Below are 22972 nucleotides of genomic sequence, written 5' to 3'. Positions count from 1 at the left end.
AATCTGTGACACATTCAACTTTATTTATAAAACACCCTTTGACAGAAACAAACCTCCAGCAGAACCAGGCTCAGGGAAGGGCGGCCATCTGCCGTAACTGACTGAGGTTAGGGAAGTCGAGACAAACTCACGCTGTGGAAGAGAGCCAGAGATTAATAAGAGCTAATGATTAAATGCAGAGAGGTCTATTAACACATAGTGAGTGAAGAAGAAACACCCAGTGCATCATGGGAATCCCCCAGCAGCCTACACCTATTGCAGCTTAACTAAGGGAGGATTCAGGGTCACCTGGTCCAGCCCTAACTATCCGGTCTTTAAGTGATGACGTGATGAATCCTGCTTTCAGGCCCAAACTACCCTGCGTTTAATAAGGCTTTTGTGTTTTTAACATGTTTTAATGCTTTGTATCTGGTTCTATTTATTCTCAAAAAGCCTCTAAAAACAGTCAGCGATCACTGTCGGCCTCTCTCAGTTTTTATTACCGCTGTTCATTTTAAAGCTCAATTTTTAAACTCTTACGCTGTAACTACAGCCCAGCCCATGCTGCAGTATATTAATGACTAACCTGTATTGTGGATGGATTATCTCAGTTGTTCTCCTAACTGAAGTTTGGTCCGTTTACAGCATCCTGCCATGCGATTGCATGTCCCTAACCATCAGGAACCCTCACGCTAACTTTTATCGAGTGGAAAAAAGTTAGCATTCACCCTCCAGCTTCATTGTGTTTATGGTCGTGTCCAAATTCATGGGCTGCATCCTCCTGAGGACCCGGCCTTCGCGGTCTACGTGGGCCGGGTCCTCAGAAGGTCGGGTAGGCCGGAAGTAAACGGCTGTGAAATTGGACGGTCTAGCCTTCTAATTAACGTCACCGCTGACTCGGTGGAGTTTAATAAACTCGGCCATCTGCTCCTTGCTATCTAAAATATAACAGGACACTGGCGTAAATTCTCGACTGTCTCACACTTCTGTTTAATCAGTTTTCTGTTTGACGTTTATTCAGCTCTGTGAAAACCACCCGGGGGATTAATAAAGTTTTATTTTATCTAATCTAATCTAATATCTTTAATCTCAGCCAAACCGATTTACTCACGAACAAATAAAACACTGAAAAAAGCCTTAGGTTGTCTAAGTGACTTATATATTACGTTTAACCTCAGTAGCGAAAGTCGGCGGTGATCTGAAAATGATGTGCCGGGAGTTGTGCCGTTCTCGGCGGCTTCAGTGACCCTCGAGCTATCGGTTAGTTATCGAGCTGGTGGGTAACAGATGTCTCCGAAAACGTCGAAGCACTTTTGCAAATATGCAATACCTTGATAAACCGAGCAGATATTTGAAGTTTACACAGCTACATTCTCGCCTGAAAATATGTTAAAAGTTTATTTTGTGACCCAGAAAGATTAATAAAAGTAATTTTAAAACTTAGTAGCGGCCGCCATTGCCGGAAACTGGAGTTTGGCTGGGCCGCGCTATGAATTCTGGGATATGGTGGGCCACGAAGGACACACCCGACCCATCCTTCAAATTCGGGGAAAAGGAGGCTGCATTCGGAGGAGTCTACGAATTTGGACAGCCTTCGGCACGTCGCTGTGACGTAATCGGTCTTCAAATGCGGCCTCAGGAGGATGCAGCCCATGAATTTGGACACGACCTATGTTATGCTAACATAGCTGTGTAGCTAGCGATCACGTAGCACATCGTTATATACCAGCTAGCCCAACTTCAGTCACCCTACAAACGTCACTGCTGTTTACTTTCTTGTCTTCATTTATGTCGGAAGTGATAGCAGAGCTGTACATCTTAATTTGTTTCAGAAATCTCTCAGTCAGCACAGGCTAAATTATATTTAGATGGAAACTAGCGAGCTAACTTCCTGCTAACTTCTAACTCCATTAAGTTTAATAAATTCCATTTTCATGGATGCCTGGCTGTTTAACTTAATTGTTGTACCTGGTAGAGCAGCCACACTGATCATTTTATTACAGATGAAAGAATTTAGACAGTTTTTAACTCTCAGTGATGCCGCAGTGACTTTTGGCTTATGGACCTGCAGCGGAGTTTGGGCCCAGACACGACCAATGACGTCAGACTTAAAGACTGGATATGCTTTAGCAAAAAGGAAAGTTTTAAGCCTAATCTTGAAAGCAGAGATAGTGTCTGTCTCCTGAATCCAAACTGGAAGCTGGTTCCACAGAAGAGGGGCCTGAAAACTGAAGGCTCTGCCTCCCATTCTACTTTTAAATACTCTAGGAACAACAAGTAGGCCTGCAGTGTGAGAGCGAAGCAGTAAAAATGAATGCTATGTCTTCAGTACAGCACAAGTGAATGGTGCACTGAGGTCTAGCGACAGCAGTGATGATAATGACCACACCAGGCAGAAGCTTCATTAATAAGGTGTTTAATAGCTGTTTGGGGTAATAAGACACAGATTGTGTTCTGTTCCAACAGGAACTGTGCTTCATCACTTTGCTTACTTCATCTGCAGACAAACGTCGTCTTCATTGTAAAAAACACAAGTGCTTATTGAAGATGTGCAAAACAGAGTAACAACAACAACAACAATAATATAATAATAATAATAATAATAATAATAATAATACTGTCAGCAACAACAAGAAGAAAAGAGCTTCAAACTTCACAAACTCACAGTGACAAAACTCTGTACCATCAAAACAGAAATTATGGCTTGAACAGTGCAAACAGTCCAACACCAGATCCTCCGAGGTCCAGCCCTGATACCCAGATATCCGGTGCTCGCCGCTGTGAAGGGAGGTTCCTGTGCCTCCTCCACGCCTCATTCTTCACACTGAAACTGCAGTCAGGTCCAAAGTTTGTGGACAGTTTGGGTCTCTGAACGGCATGCCTGAACTTGGAGCTCCACGACCTCAGAGAGCGGTTGTTATTAATAACCCCAGTATGCGTACTGTCTAACCCAGGGGTGGGCAATCTCAGTCCACGAGGGCTGGTGTCCCTGCAGGTTTTAGATGTGTCCTCGAACCAACACATTATTAGTCCAATAACATGATTATTGGACTTTGTGAGCTAATGTTAACTCACAGGCTCTGAGGCACATACTTTGGTTTTAACGTTAGACTCACCCTGAGACTGTCACCGTCCACGCCATAACAGGGTCAAAGTTACAGACAGCACAAATTAAAGCTTCAGACACGTGTATGGGGAAAAACTTTGAGTCCTTTTTTGAATTTATTCCTGTTTTTTGAACCAAACAGGAATAAATTCCTGTTTGGTTGTAGGCACAGCGCCTACTTCAGGACGTCCTGAGCAGCTGATTTAATCAGTTTAAAGAGCGACGTAGCCTCACCTTCAGACTTCACCGAAGAAACGCTTTGAATGAAACTTGATTTGAGAACCTTCATCACCGTGATCACCTTTTTCAGATTATAGTTTCCCTATATTTAAAGAGTATTTTCTATCATTTAAGGAATGAGAACATTGTTACTTTGAGCCCTGATGATGGGATAATGGAAGGTTGTATGAGTTTAGATGATTTAAAGGTCACAAATTTAATTGTTTCCTTTTTTAACTTTATAGTTAATCAATAAAAACATTCTCACAATGAAAAAGACTCTAAAGTCATGGTAATGAGAACATTTCCCATTTTTCAGGATAACTATTTATTTCATTTTATTTATTTTAACTAGAATATTCTTCTTTAAGGCCCAAAACAGAGAAATACAAAACTCATATTTTACCAGCACTAAGATTAGTTCAGGTTTTTCTTTTCATGCTAATTATTTATTTTTTATTATTATAAGACATGTTTTCATTTTTTTTAATTTTTAATGTTTGCTTTTGAAAGAGTAAAATTACTCTTCTCTCTTTTTTAAAAGTCTGAAAATAAACATGTCAGGTGTTTTTTTTCATTACATTAAATAAATCAACATTAATTATAATTCACTGAAAAAGTTATAAAAAGTTTCTTTGATGAATTCTGAACATTGAGTGATTATTAATGTTCATCCCTGTTGCCATGAAAAGTTATTCTGCTCTCATTGCTGAAAACAGCTACAGAGTAAAACGTCCGATGTCAAGCTAACAGCTGATCTGCTTTCCCACACAAACATCATTGTAGTTTCATTTAAGCACAAACTCAAACCATCAGAGACAAACACTTTAAAACTCAGCTGATCTGAAATTTAATGAGGTCAGATCTTCCTCCTGCTCCTCCTCCTGCTCCTCCTTCTCTACAGACAGATCTGTTTGGCGAGCTCGCGGTCCAGGTCGTGGATCAGCGTGTCAAAGTCCTTCAGGCTGAGTCGACAGTTAAACGGAGCGTCAAAGTCCAGGAAGTCATCCATGTACAGAGCATCGTCCCCTCCTGGTGGCCATGCCCTCTTCTTCTCCTCCTCGTCTTCATCATCACTCCCTGAAAAACCAAGAGGAAGAAGCAGAGGAGTCAGAGAGGAGGAGGGGCTAACACCTGTCAGTTCTACAGTCACCTTCTCAGGCCGTGATGTGACCCAGCAGGAATCAAACAGGTGTGATTTGAGTGACACCTGTGAAGGTTAACCATGTGTATAGGTGGGTGATCAGCTGATTTTTACCTGCATCGCTCTCACTTCCTGCCACCTCATCGTAATCGGCATCCTGCCCGGTCAGAAACTCTTGGCCGCAAACGCTCCAGTCTCCCGCGTACCTGTTGATTGGCGGTGGACTCTCCAGCCGGGCCAAACCGCCGCGCCCTCGCCGTGACACCACCACCTCCTCTTCAGGGCTCTGTTGCAGAGCCAGGTGCAATGCAGGATGCCGCTGCTGCTGCACCAAAGGATTCTGGTGAAGGGTGGAGGAGGGAGTAGGTGAGGCATTGGCGTTGGCTGGTGCTCGATGAGTCGGCACTGAGGAGGAAGAACAATTGGGACGATCTTGATGGGTTCCATGGCAACGTAAGGTATGTGGGCAGGTCTGTAGGGCTTACCTGGCCACAGCTGCAGCAGGTAGTGCAGCGCTTCGATGTGCCGTTTGAAGTCCACAGCGCTCGCCATCTCCTCGCCATTATAGAGACCCTTCATTGCTCCTCTTCCCGACTTCCCCCCTTCCCCCCTCCACGCATCTTGGGTTGGTGTGAGGAGCACAGGCCCGAAGCACACGGCAAGGTTCTGATGAGTCATCCTGTTGGTGGAGCTGAAAGATGCTACGAGGCTGAGGTGGTCGAGCAGGAGCGACAGAGTGGCCTGAGAGTGAGAGATGGCGAGGAGAGTTAGTAGACAACTCAGATGTCGACCTGCTGAAATGTGACCTGATGTCAGATTTCAGATTAACTCGTCTCAATTTTCCCGAATGTAAAATATTCAGCCTGTTTATTTTACTTCAAAGGTTCCAGGCTGTGAAAAGGTCAAAGGTCAGGGTGTTAGGTTGCAGCTGAAGCTCCCAGTTTTCTACCCCTCTGTAGGAGCAGGTGTTCATACAGGAAGTAAACAGGAAGCATGCGTTCATTATTCCAGACTTTTCTTCCTGTTTAGAGGCTGCTGCCAACATTACCCACAATGCACCGGGAACCGCGACAGGAGCTTCTTCATTAACGTCCCTATGAGAAAGTAGTTGGTGCATGCAGAATTCCTTTACTACTGGTATTATGTCACTGGCCAGTTGCAGCGCAACATGCTCGATCAGACGAAATCAAACCTTCATCGTTTGCTTTAAATGTAAACACTGCGTGTTCTTTATCTGTCTGACACCAACTCTGCAAACTAGAGGGGTCATAGAGGGCTCGCAGCTGGGTCACAGTAGTTTCCCAGAGACAGGAAGGACCAGGACCAACACCAGGCCTGCACACAGAAGATGAAGAGTAGCATGAGGAAGAGCATTGTGGGTTTGTGTCCTTCAGATAGACCGAGTCGAGGTACAGCTGACTGTGGGGACGGAAACACGACACTGTCACAGCAGGAAGCTGTGCTGTAAGAATATTGCCGGTGTACTGCAAGATTACCACAGTAGTACTCCAGGAGTACTGGGTGTTACCATTTCTGGAGGTGGCAGACAAGACAGCAGTTCCATGGTCCTTTGGGACAGTTGGGGATCAGGTGTTGCAGGTTGGACAGGTGGGGGTCGTAGGGTCATGGCCTCCCGGACCACCTGGTACAGAGTCCTAGTGATGAGGGGGGATGGCAGCTCCCGCAGGTAGTCCTTTAGAATCCCTGAGGAGACAGATGAGTGCAGTGACAATGAGTATGAGGACGATCAGAGGTCGGGTCAGAGTCAAGGTCAGATACAGGGACAGGGTAAGAAGTCAGGGGTCAAGTACATGTGCTTGGCTGTGCTTACCTGTGATCACGTTGATGTCAGGGTAGAGGTCCTCAGACAGACAAACTGCTGAGCTATTCCTCTCGAACCAATCCCTGAGCTCCTTCTTCACCGCAGCAGAACCACAGAGCCTGTAAAGACCTACCACCTGACACACACACAGACACACAATCAGCTGACAATGAAGCCGCGGCATGTTTGTCACAGCAGACTTGCACGCTAACCTTCAGTCCCCGTCGTTCGATCTCTGCCACTGTTTTCTGGATCAGCAGGGGGACGGGAGTTGCAGAGCCCTCTTTCTCCACCAGGTGGTGGAGCTCAACCCCAAACACAGAAGACGGGGTGGACGTGTCGCCGTTGGGCTGCAGACACACAATTTTTCATTGAGTCTGTAGCGGTGGTGGTGGTTGGTCCACAGTTCACAGCACTTCATGCTCATCGTGGAGATGCTGATTTCCCTTTTCAGCAGCACTTGGCACCTCCTCACAGTGGTGCAACTCCTACCAGAGGGTTTGCTGAGCATGATGCTACTGTGATTGGTCTGCCAGCTCACCTGACCTGAACCCCTACCTGGGCTTCTGTAACACTGGAGCAGCTGCAGGCTGACCGTGTCTATGCTACACTGCACTACAGCAGGCATTGATGGTGAAGGAGCCCCCACCAGGTACTGACTGTGTGAGTGAACACACCCTTGAGAAGCTGGACGTTTCCATATCACAACCACAATCACCAAAATGAAAACAACAAAAAAGGCTTCAAATATTTCACTTTATGTGTAATGAATATGTGAAAGCTTACTTTTACCATTATATACATTGTTACTATATTCAAAGTTTTTGAGTTGTGGTATTTGGAGAACAGTCCATATGAACAGGACGATGTGACCCCGCCCAGATGACCTGTGCTGCATGTATCAGCAGCAGCAGTGGGATTGTGTACCTGTGTGTCCCATTTCTCCTGCAGAGACAGTTTGATATAGAGAAGTCCTCTGGGCTCCAGCTTCACACAGAGCTGCTGACAGCGACTCCCTGACAAATCAAACACATCCTCAGTATACAATTCAGACATCAATGATAATCAGTGTCAGCTGCATTAACAAATGTGGTACAATGAACCTTTGAAGAGAGGAGGGATGGAGACCCCACCCAGACCGCACACCCGGTTTCTAGTTGGACCACCTGAGTTGGGACTCTGCTCGGATGTTGTTTTGGGTGCACAGACTGAAAAAGGGGAAAAAAACAAAGAATATTATGATGGGGGGGGGGTTATAACAGGAGGTTGCTTAAAGTAGTTTTTCACCAATGATAGAAATGGAGGAATCGTCAATTTGTCTCAAGACTAAAGGGGAGAAATGAACTGAACCAGTTAATGTTTTTAAACAAACAGCAAGTAAGAGTTTTTTGGATAGATGAGTGTGGTCCATACTTTTTAGAGCTTAAAAAGCACTTTGATGCAGTCAGTAACAAGATCGTGTCTCAATTAAGTGAATTTAACCTCTCTTCACAGGAGACGATATGGTTTAATACCCACATTAGAAATAAGAGTCAGTAATTCATCATTTCTCACTCTGAGTCCACAACATTCAGTTTTTTAACCTTTGCTTTTTTATGAATGTTGTACAGGGACTGGACTACACGTTTACGCTGATAGCATTTTCTATAACTGTTTTGGCTTGTTCACAGAGAATATGTCACCCCCACATCCTTATTTCATCTTTGTCCTGCCTGAATGTGGCTTTGTTGTATTACCTGGTGTTAATACCACTATGCGGAGCTGCCTGGCTCGCTCTAGCTCCAGGTGGAAAGTGTGGTTTAAGGGGAGGGCCGAGCCTCGCAGCATCAGGAGGGCAGTCCGCGCTCTCGTCACCCCATCAATCTGTATTGCCAGGAAGACTTCCTTACTGCCCTCTGACCTGAGACCAAACATCCAGAGAGAAAGAGAGAATGACTGCTCCAAAAATGAACCTAACCCTCCAACAGGGGGCGCACCTGAACACAACATTCACAGAAAAATGTTGTCAGTGGAGCCAGAAGTGACCAAGAGGGTGGATTAGTCTGTTAGACTGTACAGGTCTGTCTGGTGTATCACATAGACACAGACCACCCGCTAATTAGTACTCAGTAACATCCAAGTAAATTCCTAAAAGTGGAGCTCAGACTTCTTGTATTGTCTGCTGATAACCTCAGCAGACATATTGTTAGTCAGATACCTGCCCCCAAGAGCACAAACACCAGCCAGAGATCCAGTTAGAAGAATGTTTTATATCAGACAATTTATACCCTATACAGTCATAAATTAGCTGCTCGTAAAACAGCCAATCTGAGCTTTAGACTCTTGACCTGCAGTTCTCTTAATGTCCACTGGATGGTGCTGTGATCAGATTCTGTGTTGAAGTGTATTAAAGGCTTGAAGGTATGTTTATACCTGCTGGTCTTCATCTCCTCCAGCCCCAGCAAGTGGACTGTCAGTAAACCTGTCACCCGTTGGCTGCATCTCGGCGGGTCGGAGCCCACATACAGCTGGAATGAGCTGACGTCGCAGGGCCCATCCTGGAAGGTCATGTGTTGAGAGGGGTACTGTCGTGGCAGTAGTTCAGGGGAGTCCCCGTCACTAAGATACCCTGACAGGAAGACAGACATGTTCTATTATAGTAGTTTTTCACTGGATTTCACTTAGAGGCTGAGACTCCCCACACTCTATTGAAAATGGATGAAGATGGAATCCATGACCTTAATGTGGTTCTGACAAGGTCAGAAATATCAGGAAAATACACAGATTTCTGTGAAACACAGTCACAGACGCTTTGTATTTACTGTGTACTCATTCTCAGTATCAGTTTAGTCCCAAATCCTGCCCAGAGCCATGACAGTTCCTGCTCTACATCTGAGCTAACCTCTTCTCCCCCCCCCGAGCGGTTTACCTCCTTTACTGGCTGAACGTCCTCTTGATGACCGTCGCTGTGGTCGGGCTGGAGAGGTGGTGCTGTCCAGATGATACTTGCTGATCACGTTCTGGTTGGAGAGCGCCAATAATGATGCCGTGCTCTTACCAGCCGACTCCTCTCCGCATCCTCTATTGTCATTTGCTTGCCGATGGGCCCGAGAAGATGAGCGGAGGCTGAGTTTCCGGCGCAGCTCGGGAAGTTTCTTCATCTTTAGAGAGAGTTTTCTTACCGTACCAGGCGACCTCAACCTGTCAATCATACTGCCTGACACACCCCCTTTCTTTTGGGAGGCGGGACTAGAGTCTGGAGGAGAGTCTGAAACAGGGTGAGATGAAGAATGCCAATGAAGACAAAACCTGAGCAATGTCATGACAGCAGGTGAAACAGGAAGTCTTACCTGTATTTTCTGCTTTGATGTCATCGATATGGTGACTGACACTTGGATTGGGGAGGCTGGAGCACTGAAAGTCCTCCAGTGGACTGTCACTGCTACAACCTCCGCCAATGTCTGTTCCAGCACTAGGCTCATCTTTTTTTGCCCTCCGCTTCCATACATCCTCTTCCTGGCGTACACCTCCTAAGTCCTCCTCCTCAGGGATCGGGTTGTACCAGATGTTGCTGCCACTGTCCTCCTGAGGGTCGCACACTTCATCTGAAGTCTTTCCTGAGGAAAGCACCCAGGCTCGGCTGCTGCGATCCAGGCTCTGCAGGTAGGCACGCTGGCCCGACAGCTTGGCACTGACGGAGTTGGAGGGAGATTCAGTGGGGTCCCCTGCTGGGTAATAGGATTCCTGTTGCATTGTTGTACTAACACAGGAGGCACTGGTCTTATCCCAGGCCAGATTGGTGCACATCCTGTCAGCACACTGCTGCATCTGCAAACCATGACAATAAGGAGTGGACATATCACTGAAAGGAGAGAAGGAATAGAATGAGGAGTCAAACCACCATCAGATCCAGGAGGTGGTGTCCATCTACCAGCAGGATAATCTCTGTCCAACAACCTTGCAACTGTTATTTCTGGGAAGTGCACATATTTCTGTGTTTAACATTTCCTTGTTAAAATCCATGCCCAACACAAATAAGTGCACGCTCTGTATTGTTTTAATACATGGGAATGTATTAATAAAGGTACCTGAATTGAGACATAGGAAAGGGTTCAATAAGCAGCAGCAGAACAAGAACAAGGGACCCAACCACCATGGACATCGTAGCTGGAGGAATACCAGGAGGAGAACATAGAGAACTACCAGGAGGACAAAGACTAAGGATTACCAGGAGAAGAACAATGATTAAGGATTAGCAGTGGATGTAGAAAGACTAAAGATTACTAGGAAGATAAAGTCCAATTATTAGCAGGACAAGAACAAAGATCGTGGACAGAACAAAAACTGAAGCAGCAGTAAAGGTCTGACTATAAGCAAAAGAAGGGACAAAGAAGAATAGCAGTGTGAAGGCTCGGTCATATAGATAGTGTGCTATTACCTTGTCTTGCACCAGCCTATGGCTCAAGGCCTGCCCAGATGCATCCTGAGATATCCCTGTGGGTCTCTCCTGGTCTGACAGTCTGATGGTGGAGCTTGAAGTCAAGAAGGTGGGTGGAGCTGCAGAGCCCTGACGCGCCCACTGCTGTTTCTTCGCCACTGTGATATGGTTTCGAGGAGGCGATGGGGGGTCAGGGTCTGTAAGTGTTGGCGACGATGGTGAGGAAGAGGACTGGAAGATATTGTCGGGCCGGACTGGAGCCTCTGTAATAAACAAACAGCTATTATTATGGACTGGATATGTGCGTTTGGTGCTATCAAAGTGGTGAGGTAGGATGAGTTTGATCTGCACGCTGATCAGATGATAGGAAGTAAAACAAATTTTTCCACATGTGGTTGTCCCTCCCTGAGCCTGGTTATGCCGGAGGTTTCTTCCTGTTAAAAGTTTTTCTTTCCCACTGTTGCTAAGACAGTTGCTTGCCTGCTCTTGTCTCATGGTTGTGTCAGGTTATCCAGCGTTTTTGAGTTTTTGGACTTTCGAGTTTTGGTTTGTAGAAATACTTTATTTTGATTCCTGGTTGCCTTGCTTTGCATATTATTATTGTATTTGGTCATTAATGTATCTGTGTCGTCCTCATTTAGTGAGCTCACTTCCTCTTTTGCTTTGAGAGTTAGTGTTCCTTGTGCCTTTATTTCAGTCCTCTGTGATTTGGTTCAGCTGTGTCTCCATCTGCACAGCTGTCTCCTCTTGGTTACCCTCCTGTCACTGTCCTTCATCAGAACATTTGTTCCCCTTACCCCAGTGTTCTGCTAGCATTATGTTCCAGTCAGTATGTGTTTCTAGCTTTCAGTTTCCTCTGTTTTTGGACTTTATGATCTACCTTTGGGATTTCCTGCAGTCAGTCAATAAAAGTACAACTTTGTCTGTCTTCATGACTCCTCTAACTCTCGCATGGTCTGCAACACCTACAGCCTTCTGATATGTTGAAGTTTCTCTGTAATATTACAGGGTTTTTACTTTGACATATACAGCGCTCTCAGCTGACTTTTATTTTGATTTGAAGCTGAATAAATAAAATGAAGTTTAGCGCAGAAGGCTCTGACTGAAGGTCTGATTTCTTATTGATGGTCATATGATCAGCTGTTGCTGTGAAGGAAAGTGGAACGTTTCTCTGTCACATCCTATACATGTAGATTACTGTTCCAGCCCTCAGCGCAGACCCTGTGTGTGCGTGTGTGTGTGTGCGCATGTGTGTGTGAGTGTGTGTGTGATCCTCGTGACGGTCTGCAAAGTAGGTGTCTGAGCTGCATGAATACACTCTGTTTCTGTGTGTGTGTTTCAGCATCTGTAAATGTGACGTTCTGAGTTCATTTGTTAAACTTGTTTGTGTGAAATTGTTAAACACCATGAATGCCAGCATTGTGCCTTCTTATTGGGTAAAGTCAGCAGTTTAACCTGTGTCCTCTGCATTCATGCACCCCCACCAAGAGAATCTAAGAGAAGTCCGAATTCAGGACTGCATTCAGGAACCCTCAGACTGTTTTAAAGTGGTTTGGATGGTGCTCGAGTATTCTCGAGGGTCAGTTATCAGCTGGTGTGGTTTCCTGTAGTTAAACTGTAGTTAAACAAAGTCCTAAAGGACATCAGGATCATAGCTAAAGTAGGATGAACTAAAGAAATCCCTCCTGGAGGTTAGGATCCCTCTCTTTCACTTCGCAGGTTAAAACATCGTCACACTCACGCACACACGGGATCCTTTCAATGCATTTGTTTTACACTTTAAAGAATGAAAGGTGGACTGAATCAGACCAAGCTACAACATGAAGGCTAGCTGTTCTCCTTGTGTTCTTGGCACAGCACCTTTGGACTGAAAACGGGCCCAGACAGGAAGTGACACTCTGCAGAGGTTGTCCCTCATTTCCTGTCATCATAGCGAGGCAGGACCAGAGTGTGAGCGCTAATAATAGTCCATCTGTTTTTCATTTCAACGGTCCGACAAACAGCGACCACTGTGGGGCGGGGGTGGGGGAGTTAGGGTGAAGGGTGGGGTGGTGGGGGTGGTAGGGTGAATAAACAGCTGTGACTGTGCAGATGTGAATGAAGTCTCTGTGTTTAAAACCAAATACACTGCTGTCTATTCACGATTCATTACAGCCTGCAAGCACGCACGCACACGCACACACACACACACACACACACACACACACACACACACTTTCTAAACAAACTGATGTGTTTCAGACACTTTCATTTAAAGGCTCTTAAAGGGACAGTTCTCTGAAAATCCTCCTCTGACCTTTTGTCTGCTTCAGCTATGACCTTTGACCCACATGTTTACATCAGAAACTCAGTGAGTGAGTTTCAGGATGACCTTCAAACCATCAAACTAACCTCCGCACTGGTTTAATGTGTTCACTCCGGCTCACTCCATGAATCGCAGCGTGTATGTGAGCATGTGTGAGCTGAAGGAAGAAGCCATCGAACTCGTTTTCTGTGAAGTTTAATCCTTGTGTCTGCATATGAACATGTTCACCTGCGTGGTTTTACAAGTCCTTACACATAATGTTTGAAATGTTAATGTGAAGTAAAGCCATCGTGTTCACTGAGATTCATATCTGAAACTTTTACTCAACATCCCAGAGAGATAAACAGGAAGAAACCACACACAGGCCTAATGACAGGAAGTGGCTAACTGAGCCAGATTTTCTACAGAAAGCTGACAACGTGCGACTTCAAACGAGGACTGAGGAGAACCTGTGACACTGTTTCAGTCTGAACCCTGAACCCTACTAAGGATTTATACTTCAGCAGGAGATCTACGGCCTCACCTGAAGTGCCCCTACTTTGAAGTGTAACTACATGTCGCGTCAGTGATCGGTCTGTGGCGCACCATCTCTTCCTCCTGTGTACTTACAGCTTTACCTCTGCGTTTTCAGAAGTTATCAGTTCCAGGATAATGATCATCACTTTAGTGTAAGGACTCCCAAATGTCAGCGAGAGATCAGTAGAAGGATCAGGATGGACATGAGCGGAAGAACAAAGAAATGGAAAACTTAAGGGAAAAAATATGTCTGCCCCTCGCCACAACAAAGAGCGAGGACTCGGGAGTGGAAAAGTCTCAGCACTTCATTTCTTTGGCTGCAACTGCTGATGAAACAGCAGGACAAGAGCACACAGCCATGAACTCGTGATGCACCTGCATGAAGGTCTGCACAGAAGAAATTGGGCTCAAGACATCATGTTTTCACATGGCACTGAGTAGTGACATCGCAGTGACATCATGAGCCTTCAGTCCATTCATTGGCTGTTTGTCTGTTGTTATAGAAACAGAAGACGTCACTGCTCTGTGTGTGTGTAAGAGTTCGGCCCTGAGCCCAGAGTCTTGATCCAGAGCAGACCTGCTCTAAAAATAAAGTGAGGAGGAGGTCTGAGCATGCACTGAGGAGGCTCGCTGAGGACTCTCTCAGAGAACCGAGGTCATGTGGCGACATTTTTCCTCTCCACAGTCTCTGATGCAAGAGCACAACTCTGCAGCGTGCACACACACTGCATTCACAAAAGGATCTAACGTACATATTAGTGAAAACAGCACAGCAAATCAACACTCTGAGTTCCCTCAGATGTGACGTGACGGCTGATTGGCTCAGGTAGAAGTGTACTGTGCAGGTGTACCTTCACCTTCTCTTACACCCCCAGTCACAGGAAAGTGCACTCTTATTTCTTATTGTTCCAAGCTGAGAAAATTTTTATAAACAAGCTCCAGCAACACACAATGTCACACAAGCCTGTTGCACAGGAGGGAGAGCAGATCATTTGTTAATCTGAAGGTTGGTGCTTCGATCCCTGGCTGCTCCAGTCTGCGTGCCAAATGTTCATGGGCAAGATGCTAACCCGGAGTTGCTCTCTGATAGATCCATCAGAGCATGAATGTTAGATAGAACACACATACACAGTAAAAAGTGCTTGAGTGAATGAGGCAAGTTTTGTAAAGTGCTTTGAGTGCTCAGATTAGAAAAACGCTTTATAAGAAACAGACAACACAACATCAGATGTGTTTGACATTTGAAGCGTTTCAGTCAGGTTTCAGAGCTCATCACAGCACAGAAACAGCTTTAGTGAAGGTTACAAATGATCTTCTTATGGCCTCTGACAGTGGACTCATCTCTGTGCTTGTCCTGCTAGACCTCAGTGCAGCGTTCGATACTGTTGACCATAATATCCTATTAGAGCGATTAGAACATGCTCTAGGTATTACAGGTACTGCACTGCAGTGGTTTGTATCATATCTATCTAATAGACTCCAGTTTGTACATGTAAATGGAGAGTCCTCTTCACATGCTGAGGTTAATTATGGAGTTCCACAGGGTTCAGTGCTAGGACCAATTCTGTTTACATTATACATGCTTCCCCTAGGCAGCATCGTTAGAAGACATAGCATACATTTTCACTGCTATGCAGATATGACACGCAGCTCTATCTGTCCATGAAGCCAGGTAACACACACCAATTAGTTAAACTCACCAACACAGTGAGCTGTTGATGTGATTACCGGTATGTGAGTGAAAAGATCGTGTCTAATATAGATTGATGGTTTTGAATGGTTTGGGTGACCACGTCGACTGGAAACGTGTGGACATTGACCCTGAAACATTTGAGGACTGGACAGCAGAGATGAGGATGCCGACCTTGGCCTCTGTTAGCGTGTTAGTACGAGGTCGTCTGCTCATCCACGGATCATGCTGACCTCCACTTTTTGCTGAGAATGCAAACACAGAGCATCAGAGTCATGTGTCCTGACGAAGGCTGCGAGGAAAACAGAAAAGTCACACAGACTCTCCCTGTGCTCTGCTTCAGCTCTGATCAGACACTGTTTGCCCAATCAGATGCGACCTGAGGTCATGAGGTCAACGCTGATTCCAACGGCAGAACTTTATTTAAATTAACTTTTTCATACGAATGGTCCTCTGCTTTAGTTTCCCGCCCACAACAGGGATGAGAGCAGCTTTAGATTCAACTTTGGAACACCGCAGGAAGCTTGCAGTGAGCATGCTCACAGTGCGAGATAAAACCACAGAACGAGCCTTTAATCTGCGATAGGAAGCAGCTTCATCACGTGAAGGCATCGTGAGGTGTTCACTGCCCTCACTTCATAAACTTTATCCTGACATTAAATGTAGTGTGAGGCATTTACAGGCTGCATGTAAGTGAAGGAAAAGTGAGTTTCAGCTGCTTACCGCTCAGTTTGGGGTCTGTCTTCCTGCGGCTTCTGTCTCTGCCTCTCAGCCTGGAGAAGGTCCTCTTCAGCAGGGGCTCAGCCATCGTGCACCTCCCTCTCCTCCTCCTGCTCCTCCTGAGTTGGGAGGTGCTGGGAGGAGAGTGGAGTCAGTAATCCAGCAGGAGAGCAGGAGATAGAACTCCTTCTCCTTGGACTTCTCGTCTCCTCCTTCGTTCTCAGAGCTGTTCTACAGGAAATGAATTCCTCGCATTCTTTCCCAAACTCCCCCTTCGCCCCCTCTCCGCCCCATGCTCCTCCTCCCACTCTCCTCCCTCTGCAGGGACACAGGGAGAGCTGCACTGAGGCATCATGGGAGGCGTAGTTCCGCTCCAAACAAAGTGCTCAGTTTCTCTTCACTTGATGATTTTAAGTGATTCTTAACACTCATGTTGACGGGCAGCAAGGGTGACTCCCGCCTCATCGGTGACACTCGTCTTCTTCTAATGTCTAATTCAGGGTCATTAACCAAATCATGGGGAGGACCTGTAAACTCAACACAGAGAAGCCCTGAATCCAAAACCCAGGACTCCGCTGCACTCTGTCCATCTACTGATCTGTAAGAAATAACATCGGACTGATTGAACTCACGACTCAGCTGTTAGCGCCCTCTGCTGGAAGGAAACCGGAACAAAGAGGCTGAAGGTGAAACCAGGTGGAGGTGCAGGAGGAGGAGCTTTGGAGGTCTCTGTTGGTTTCTTTAGTTTTGTAAAACACAAAGTGGGAGTGAAAGCTGGAGTGTCGCCTCACCTCCCAGTGACCTGAGGGAGTCTCCTCACGCTTGCATTCACAGGTGTAACCAAAGTAAACTCACTTCCTGTGTGAGCCGTACTGCATCAGAATCAGAATCAGAATCGTGTTTATTGGCCAAGTATATGTGCAGACACATACAAGGAATTTGGTTCCAGTAGATGGTGGCTCTCAAGCACAGCAATGTAAAACACACACACAAACACACATGTGTCTATATATACATTACACATACATACACAAAGCTGTGTAAACCAACTATAAATAACCAATTTAAACTTATATACATAAAATACAGAAATGAAATGAGGTGGAATGAATACTAGAGAATGTACATAAGGTGCAGGTGCAGTCTGGCAGTGGGAGCAGTGTGACAGGTCAACTGTTTAGAAGGGAGATGGCGAGGGGAAAGAAACTGTTCCTATATCGGGTGGTCCTGGTCTGCAGGCTTGTCTGGAGTTGTTGTCTGGAGCTGAGCCTGTCAGGCAGCAGGTAACTCACCTGTGCTGGAAGCTGAGTCCTACATTAGGCGTCTGAGCAGGAGGCGAAATCTGATGTAAATCCTTTATTTCTGTGTCTCAGTGGAGATAAAGGAGCGAGGAGTAACATCCATGCGACAGGAAGGAGAGCTCTGAGGTCTGGACATGGAGCTGCAAGCAGAGACCAGACAAATGGCAAAGAGCTTCCTCCTCTTCATCAGCACTAAGGTGTTTGGGGGTCTAGGATCTCCAGACCCCCAACGCTCTCAGTGAGCTATCCCATGTGACAGCAGACAGCCAATGAGGTGACATCACTCAGAGCTGTAACCAGGTATCTAACCCACTCAGAGGCAGGTGAGCCTGTGGGCCTCCTTACTCACCTGTCCCTCCTCTTTGTTTGAGGCTGCCTCAACGGCCCTCAAACAATTTGACAGCTGAAGTTTATTTTCTTTACCAGAAAGTGTTTGTTGACACTATGTTTTCTGAATCTTCATCGATCAGCTGACTCATCTGTGTCATGGTGACCATCAACAACCAGCACCAAACTTAAATCTACAATTAAAGATAAAGACAAATCATAACACATTATGTGAACATCAGCAGGTATGAAATCACCCCTACTGACCAATCAGATCTCAGGAAACTGCGTCACCACTTCTGCAGCTCCTTCAGCTCAACAGGAGGTCCAAAGTCTTTGTGTTTGATGAGTAACAGATTTTTATTCTTTATCTCACAGAACTCTGTTTTCTATAAGCATGAATATCTGATCCTAACGCAGAGCAGCTGTGTATCAGACCCACAGCTCAGAGCATCACAGCTGGTCTTTAATCAGTCACTCGATTAGTCTGTCACACACACACACACGCACACGCACATGGACACACACACACGAATCTACATGGACACACACGGACACACACTCTCACACACACACACACACACACACGGACGGACACACCCACACACTCTCACACACACACACACGGACACACACACACGGACGGACACACACACACACACACACTGACGGACACACACATGGACGGACACACACACACACACACAGACACATGGACAATCGTAAGTTTCTAATTTAACTCTCCTTCTAGGACACCTGTTCATATGTGTGATTGGTTAGATGCTGACAGCCCCGCCTCTTCCATGTGAACCTGTTTTAACACTTGGCGTTCACTCTCTGGGCAAGTAGCATGCCACTTCCTGTTCCTGTTACAACACACAGTGGTGTTTTTGTGTACCCCATCCCCTTATTTGTTATCATCTATGGTCTATGAGTTCCTGTCTGATTTCTCAGACTTTTTATCTGATTTAGTGCTCAGCTCAGATAAAATAATTATTGTGGGTGATTTTAACATCCATGTAGATGCTAAAAATGACAGCCTCAACATGGCATTTAATCTGTTATTAGACTCAATTGGCTTCTCTCAAAATGTAAAAGAACCCACCCACCACTTTAATCACACTCTGGATCTTGTTTTAACATATGGCATAGAAACTGAACATTTAACAGTGTTTCCTGAAAACCCTCTGCTGTCTGATCATTTCCTGATAACATTTACATTTACAATAATTGATTACACAGCAGTGGGGAGTAGACTTCATCACAGTAGATGTCTTTCTGAAAGTGCTGTAACTAAGTTTTATCAGCATTTAGTTGAAGATAATTATCAGCCATCCAATATCTAATGGAATCTAAGCAGGACTGCAAGATTTGGAGCTTAAAAACATCAGGTGGCCTAAAAGAGATATATAGCTGAATATCATCTGCATAACAATGATATGAAATATCAGAGAAAGAGCTAAGAAGTTGCAGAAGAGGGAGTAAATACAACAGAAACAATAACGGTCCCAAGACAGAGCCCTGAGGCACCCCATAGGCGAGAGAGCTGACGGAGGATCTGAACTTAGAGGTAGCCACAGAGAAAGATCGATTAGACAAATAGGATTTAAACCATTCCAATGGGGTACCCAATACACCCACCCAGTGGTTTAATCTGTCTAACAAAATAAGATGATCAACAGTGTGAAAAGCAGAGGTCAGATCCAGCATCAAACATCAAAACAGTGCACTCTCCAGCATAATTCATCAAAATATCATTAGACACTCTAAGAAGTGCAGTTTCGGTAGAATGAGCCTTACGAAAGCCAGATTGAAATTTATCAAGAATGTTATGTTCATCTAGAACAACCGTGAGTTGCTTGGCCACAACCTTTTCTAAAATCTTGGCAATAAAAGGCAATTTTGAGATGGGTCTGTAGCTGGAAAGCAAAGAAGCATCAAATATAATCCACCCACTGTTATCATCTTCAATGCCCTGTACCAACACAGAGCAGAGCAGCTACCTGAACCAGTGTTTCCCAACCACTGTGCCGTGGCACATAAGTGTGCCATGGAAGATTATCTGGTTCCACCTGATTAGTTCTGTAAGCCAGCGGTCCCCAATGACTCACGGACCAGTACCGGTCCATGGCCCGGGGGTTGGAGACTGCTGCTCTCAGTCACCAGTGTGAGTAACAGACAGAACAATTACATTCTCTTCCACTAGAGGGCAGTATAACTACCTGCTCTAATTAAATGGGTTGCCAACTGCCAGTACAATAGAAGAATATGAAGAAGAAATTACATAATAGTCACGCTGTGAGTGAGACAACGCAGTGTGTAATAGCAATAGGTAAATATTTGAAAGTAGTCAGTCTGACCTGGGTCCTGGAGAAATCTTTGATCCAGATGAAGGCCCTAGCAGGAGTAGTGGTCAGAAGAAAATAAAAAAGGTAAACTGGGGACAAACCGAGCCAAATCCACTATGCCTGGGGGAAAATTATCAATATGCTTTTTGTGACTTTTTTGGTGATTTTTTTTTAGTTAAAGTGCAGGAATGTCTTAAAGACATAAAGACCTGGATGGCCGCTAACTTTCTGCTTCTTAATTCAGATCAAACTGAGGTTATTGTACTCGGCCCTGAAAATCTTAGAAATATGGTATCTAAGTAGATTCTTACTCTGGATGGCATTACCTTGGCCTCCAGTAACACTGTGAGGAACCTTGGAGTCATTTTTGACCAGGACATGTCCTTCAACGCACATATTAAACAAATATGTAAGACTGCTTTCTTCCATTTCTAAACATCTCTAAAATTAGAAATATCCTGTCTCAGAGTGACGCTGAAAAACTAGTTCATGCATTTATTAATAGTAGTTCTGATTAAGCAGAGATGCACAAATAAAAATGTAAGTGTCATGGAGTAGGATCTGTCATCAGCAAGCACTTTGGCGACAGTGGGAAGGAAAAACTCCCTTTTAACAGGTAGAAACCTCCAACAGAACCAGGCTCAGGGAGGGGCGGGGCCATCTGCTGCCACCGGTTGGGGTGAGAGAAGGAAGACAGGATAAAGACATGCTGTGGAAGAGAGCCAGAGATTAACAACAAGTAGGATTCAGCAGAGAGGTCTATTAACACATAGTAAGTGAAACACCCAGTGCATCATGGGAATCCCCCAGCAGCCTACGTCTATTGCACCATAAGGGAGGATTCAGGGTCACCTGATCCAGCCCTAACTATATGCTTTAGCAAAAAGGAAAGTTTTAATCTTAAAAGTAGAGATAGTGTCTGTGTCATGAAACTGGAAACTGGAAAGCAAACTGGAAGCTGCCACCTTGTTTTGCATGTTTCATGTCTGAGTTTGTGAATCCAGCTGCCAAAATAAGTTTGATATTGTTCTCCACCTGTAATTACATGTCTCTCCTCCAGATGGAGACAGACTCCATCAGATGGTTTGAAGTCAGTCCCAACAGCCACCATAAAACTGTTGATTTTAGTTTTAGTCATAATTTAACTGAAGTGTTATCATATATCATTATTAGTTTTAGTTCACAAAATATCGCAAGATTATAGGAGATTAAATCTAAAGTTGACTGAAATATAATCTGTAAAATCTGTGGAGACAGACACTATCTCTACTTTTAAGATTCAAACTTTCCTTTTTGCTAAAGCATATAGTTAGGGCTGGGTCAGGTGACCCTGAATCCTGCCTTAGTTATGCTGCAATAGGTGTAGGCTTGCTCATAGAGCTCATAGAGGGTCACCTGATTGGGATTTTCAGATTTTTCGTCTGACAGTTGAATGATGTGTTTATAAACTTGATGTTTATATACTTTATTTGAACACAGACTTTCTGTTTCTTCGTCCTGTTTTAGATTTAAAAAGAAACGTTTGTGATCTTGTGTAGATAATTACATCTCATGATGTCTTGATGCATTCTCAATCATCCAGGAAAGTAAATCTCCAAAAGTTGAATCTGTTCATCTGGACGTAGCGTTTTGTGGGAGAAACATTTCGTCACTCATCCAAGTGACTTCTTCAGTCTCAGCTGACTGCAGGTTTCCCCAAACCTTATAAACAGTACATTTGCATAATGACTGAAACCAGCCCACTGAAGGAACAATGGGCTGTGAGGCCTGTTTATAAGGTTTGGGGAAACCTGCAGTCAGCTGAGATTGAAGAAGTCACTTGGATGAGTGACGAAATGTTTCGCCCACAAAACGCTACGTCCAGATGAACAGATTCAACTTTTGGAGATACATCTCATGATGTTGTAGAACAGGAAATAAAGTTTTTGTCCAGCAGGGGGCGTAATGTCTCCTCACAAACACCACTCACAGCACCTTAAAGAGTATGAAGGAATGTATTAAAATAACAATAAAAATAATTGTTATTATTGTTGAAGTAATGACCTAATCAAAACTATAAAAGTGATTAAAATGAATAATAATAATAATAATAGTTATAAAATCCTCCACCTTGTGTGTGAGGTCACTGATCCTCAGTCTGGCCTGATAGGCGCGTTGCCCATCAGGCTCGATTACCGTGTGTGCGCTTCTTTAATTGCTGCTAATGGAAGTTGACGCTTCTTTAATGAATTGACAGCGAGGTTAATGAATACAGCTGTGAATGGTAGGTCCAGATGTCCAAACCCGGCTGTCCTCAGTTTGTATTCTGCTAACTCGTCCTCTGAATGTCTCTTTGTCCTCTTCATCAGGACAGAGATGGGGACTTTTATTGTGAAGGGGAAGCTTTGACTTAAACGTTAAATTGTAGAGTTCAGCCAGCAGTGATGTCAGCTGATCAGCTTTTCATGTGAAGTTCTTCATACGATGTCTGAAGAAAGTGAGTGGTCCTGAAGCTGATCACATCATTACAAATGGTCACCTCCCACTTTGAGGAAGAGTGCAGGACACGGGGCTTGTGTTGGGACAAATGAGGATTTAATTGGGTTTCGGGTTTCCAAATGTTTTGTCTGCAGTTTTATTTCAGTGCACAAACGTGAGCAACGTTGCCAAACTGATGTGTTTTAGTGCTAAACTTTGAGCTTGTTTAAAACATGAAGAGGAGTCTTCACAGAGAGTATGGGACGAAGAACAGGGAGACAGTGTGTGGGTTTTTTTTTCTGTTTGCAGTGAATTTTATTTTGTTAGATTTATATTTAAATGTTTGAAATTAAAAAGTCGGTCAATGAAACGTCTTCATCAAACCCTCAGATTCCACGGTCCTCCACACAGCAGTTTCAGGAAACGTCACCAGCCTGCTTCCCTGCACAGCAACCGCTCGTCCTCTTCATGTTTTAAAGTGTTCTTCCTGTTTTCATGTAACACCGTCTCATCTCCACCTCTGCTGGATGCATCACTGTTCCTCTGGATCACTCTTAAACACTAAATTCATTTTTGTGTCCTCACAATAAAGCATATATTTATAGAAATGAACAATATGAT

General features: G+C 44.7%; 1 protein-coding gene and 1 long non-coding RNA gene across 3 annotated transcripts in view; one reads left to right on the top strand and one right to left on the bottom strand.

Annotated features, from left to right (window-relative positions):
* The window catches only part of LOC109203200 (uncharacterized), a 25285-nt gene extending 2313 nt beyond the window's left edge, over nucleotides 1-22972 (top strand). Inside the window, exons 3-4 of the long non-coding RNA XR_002063131.2 lie at nucleotides 17292-17519; nucleotides 22742-22972. This is a non-coding gene — a long non-coding RNA (uncharacterized LOC109203200). The remainder of the gene's footprint in view (nucleotides 1-17291; nucleotides 17520-22741) is intronic.
* On the bottom strand, nucleotides 2380-16179 carry syde1 (synapse defective Rho GTPase homolog 1). 2 transcript variants are annotated; one of them, XM_005471492.3, is made up of 14 exons: nucleotides 15922-16179; nucleotides 10688-10950; nucleotides 9600-10077; nucleotides 9179-9517; nucleotides 8683-8878; nucleotides 8007-8170; nucleotides 7374-7478; nucleotides 7198-7286; nucleotides 6483-6620; nucleotides 6280-6406; nucleotides 5977-6152; nucleotides 4934-5189; nucleotides 4563-4853; nucleotides 2380-4384 (listed from the first exon to the last, which is right to left on the bottom strand). In XM_005471492.3, exons 1-14 carry the CDS (start codon nucleotides 16004-16006, stop codon nucleotides 4203-4205), a joined length of 2889 nt encoding a protein of 962 aa, XP_005471549.1. In that variant the 5' UTR covers nucleotides 16007-16179; the 3' UTR covers nucleotides 2380-4202. The 2 variants fall into 2 exon arrangements, with proteins under 2 accessions (XP_005471549.1, XP_025765535.1); XM_025909750.1 differs by lacking the exon at nucleotides 15922-16179 and adding an exon at nucleotides 10338-10448 and having other exon boundaries at nucleotides 10688-10826.

The sequence above is a fragment of the Oreochromis niloticus genome, linkage group LG8, assembly GCF_001858045.2.
Source record: "Oreochromis niloticus isolate F11D_XX linkage group LG8, O_niloticus_UMD_NMBU, whole genome shotgun sequence".
NCBI classification, from domain to species: domain Eukaryota; kingdom Metazoa; phylum Chordata; class Actinopteri; order Cichliformes; family Cichlidae; genus Oreochromis; species Oreochromis niloticus.
This window is presented reverse-complemented; position numbering and strand designations above follow the sequence as displayed.

Bases quoted from the DNA above. Each gene is read 5' to 3' on its own strand.
- syde1 (XM_005471492.3), bottom strand. From the start codon at position 16,006: ATGGCTGAGCCCCTGCTGAAGAGGACCTTCTCCAGGCTGAGAGGCAGA. The intron at 8,879-9,178 runs GTAAACCGCTCG...TCTTCCTGTCAG, and splicing joins ACGTTCAGCCAGTAAAGGAG to GGTATCTTAGTGACGGGGAC. The intron at 4,385-4,562 runs GTAAAAATCAGC...TTGGTTTTTCAG, and splicing joins AGGAAGTGAGAGCGATGCAG to GGAGTGATGATGAAGACGAG.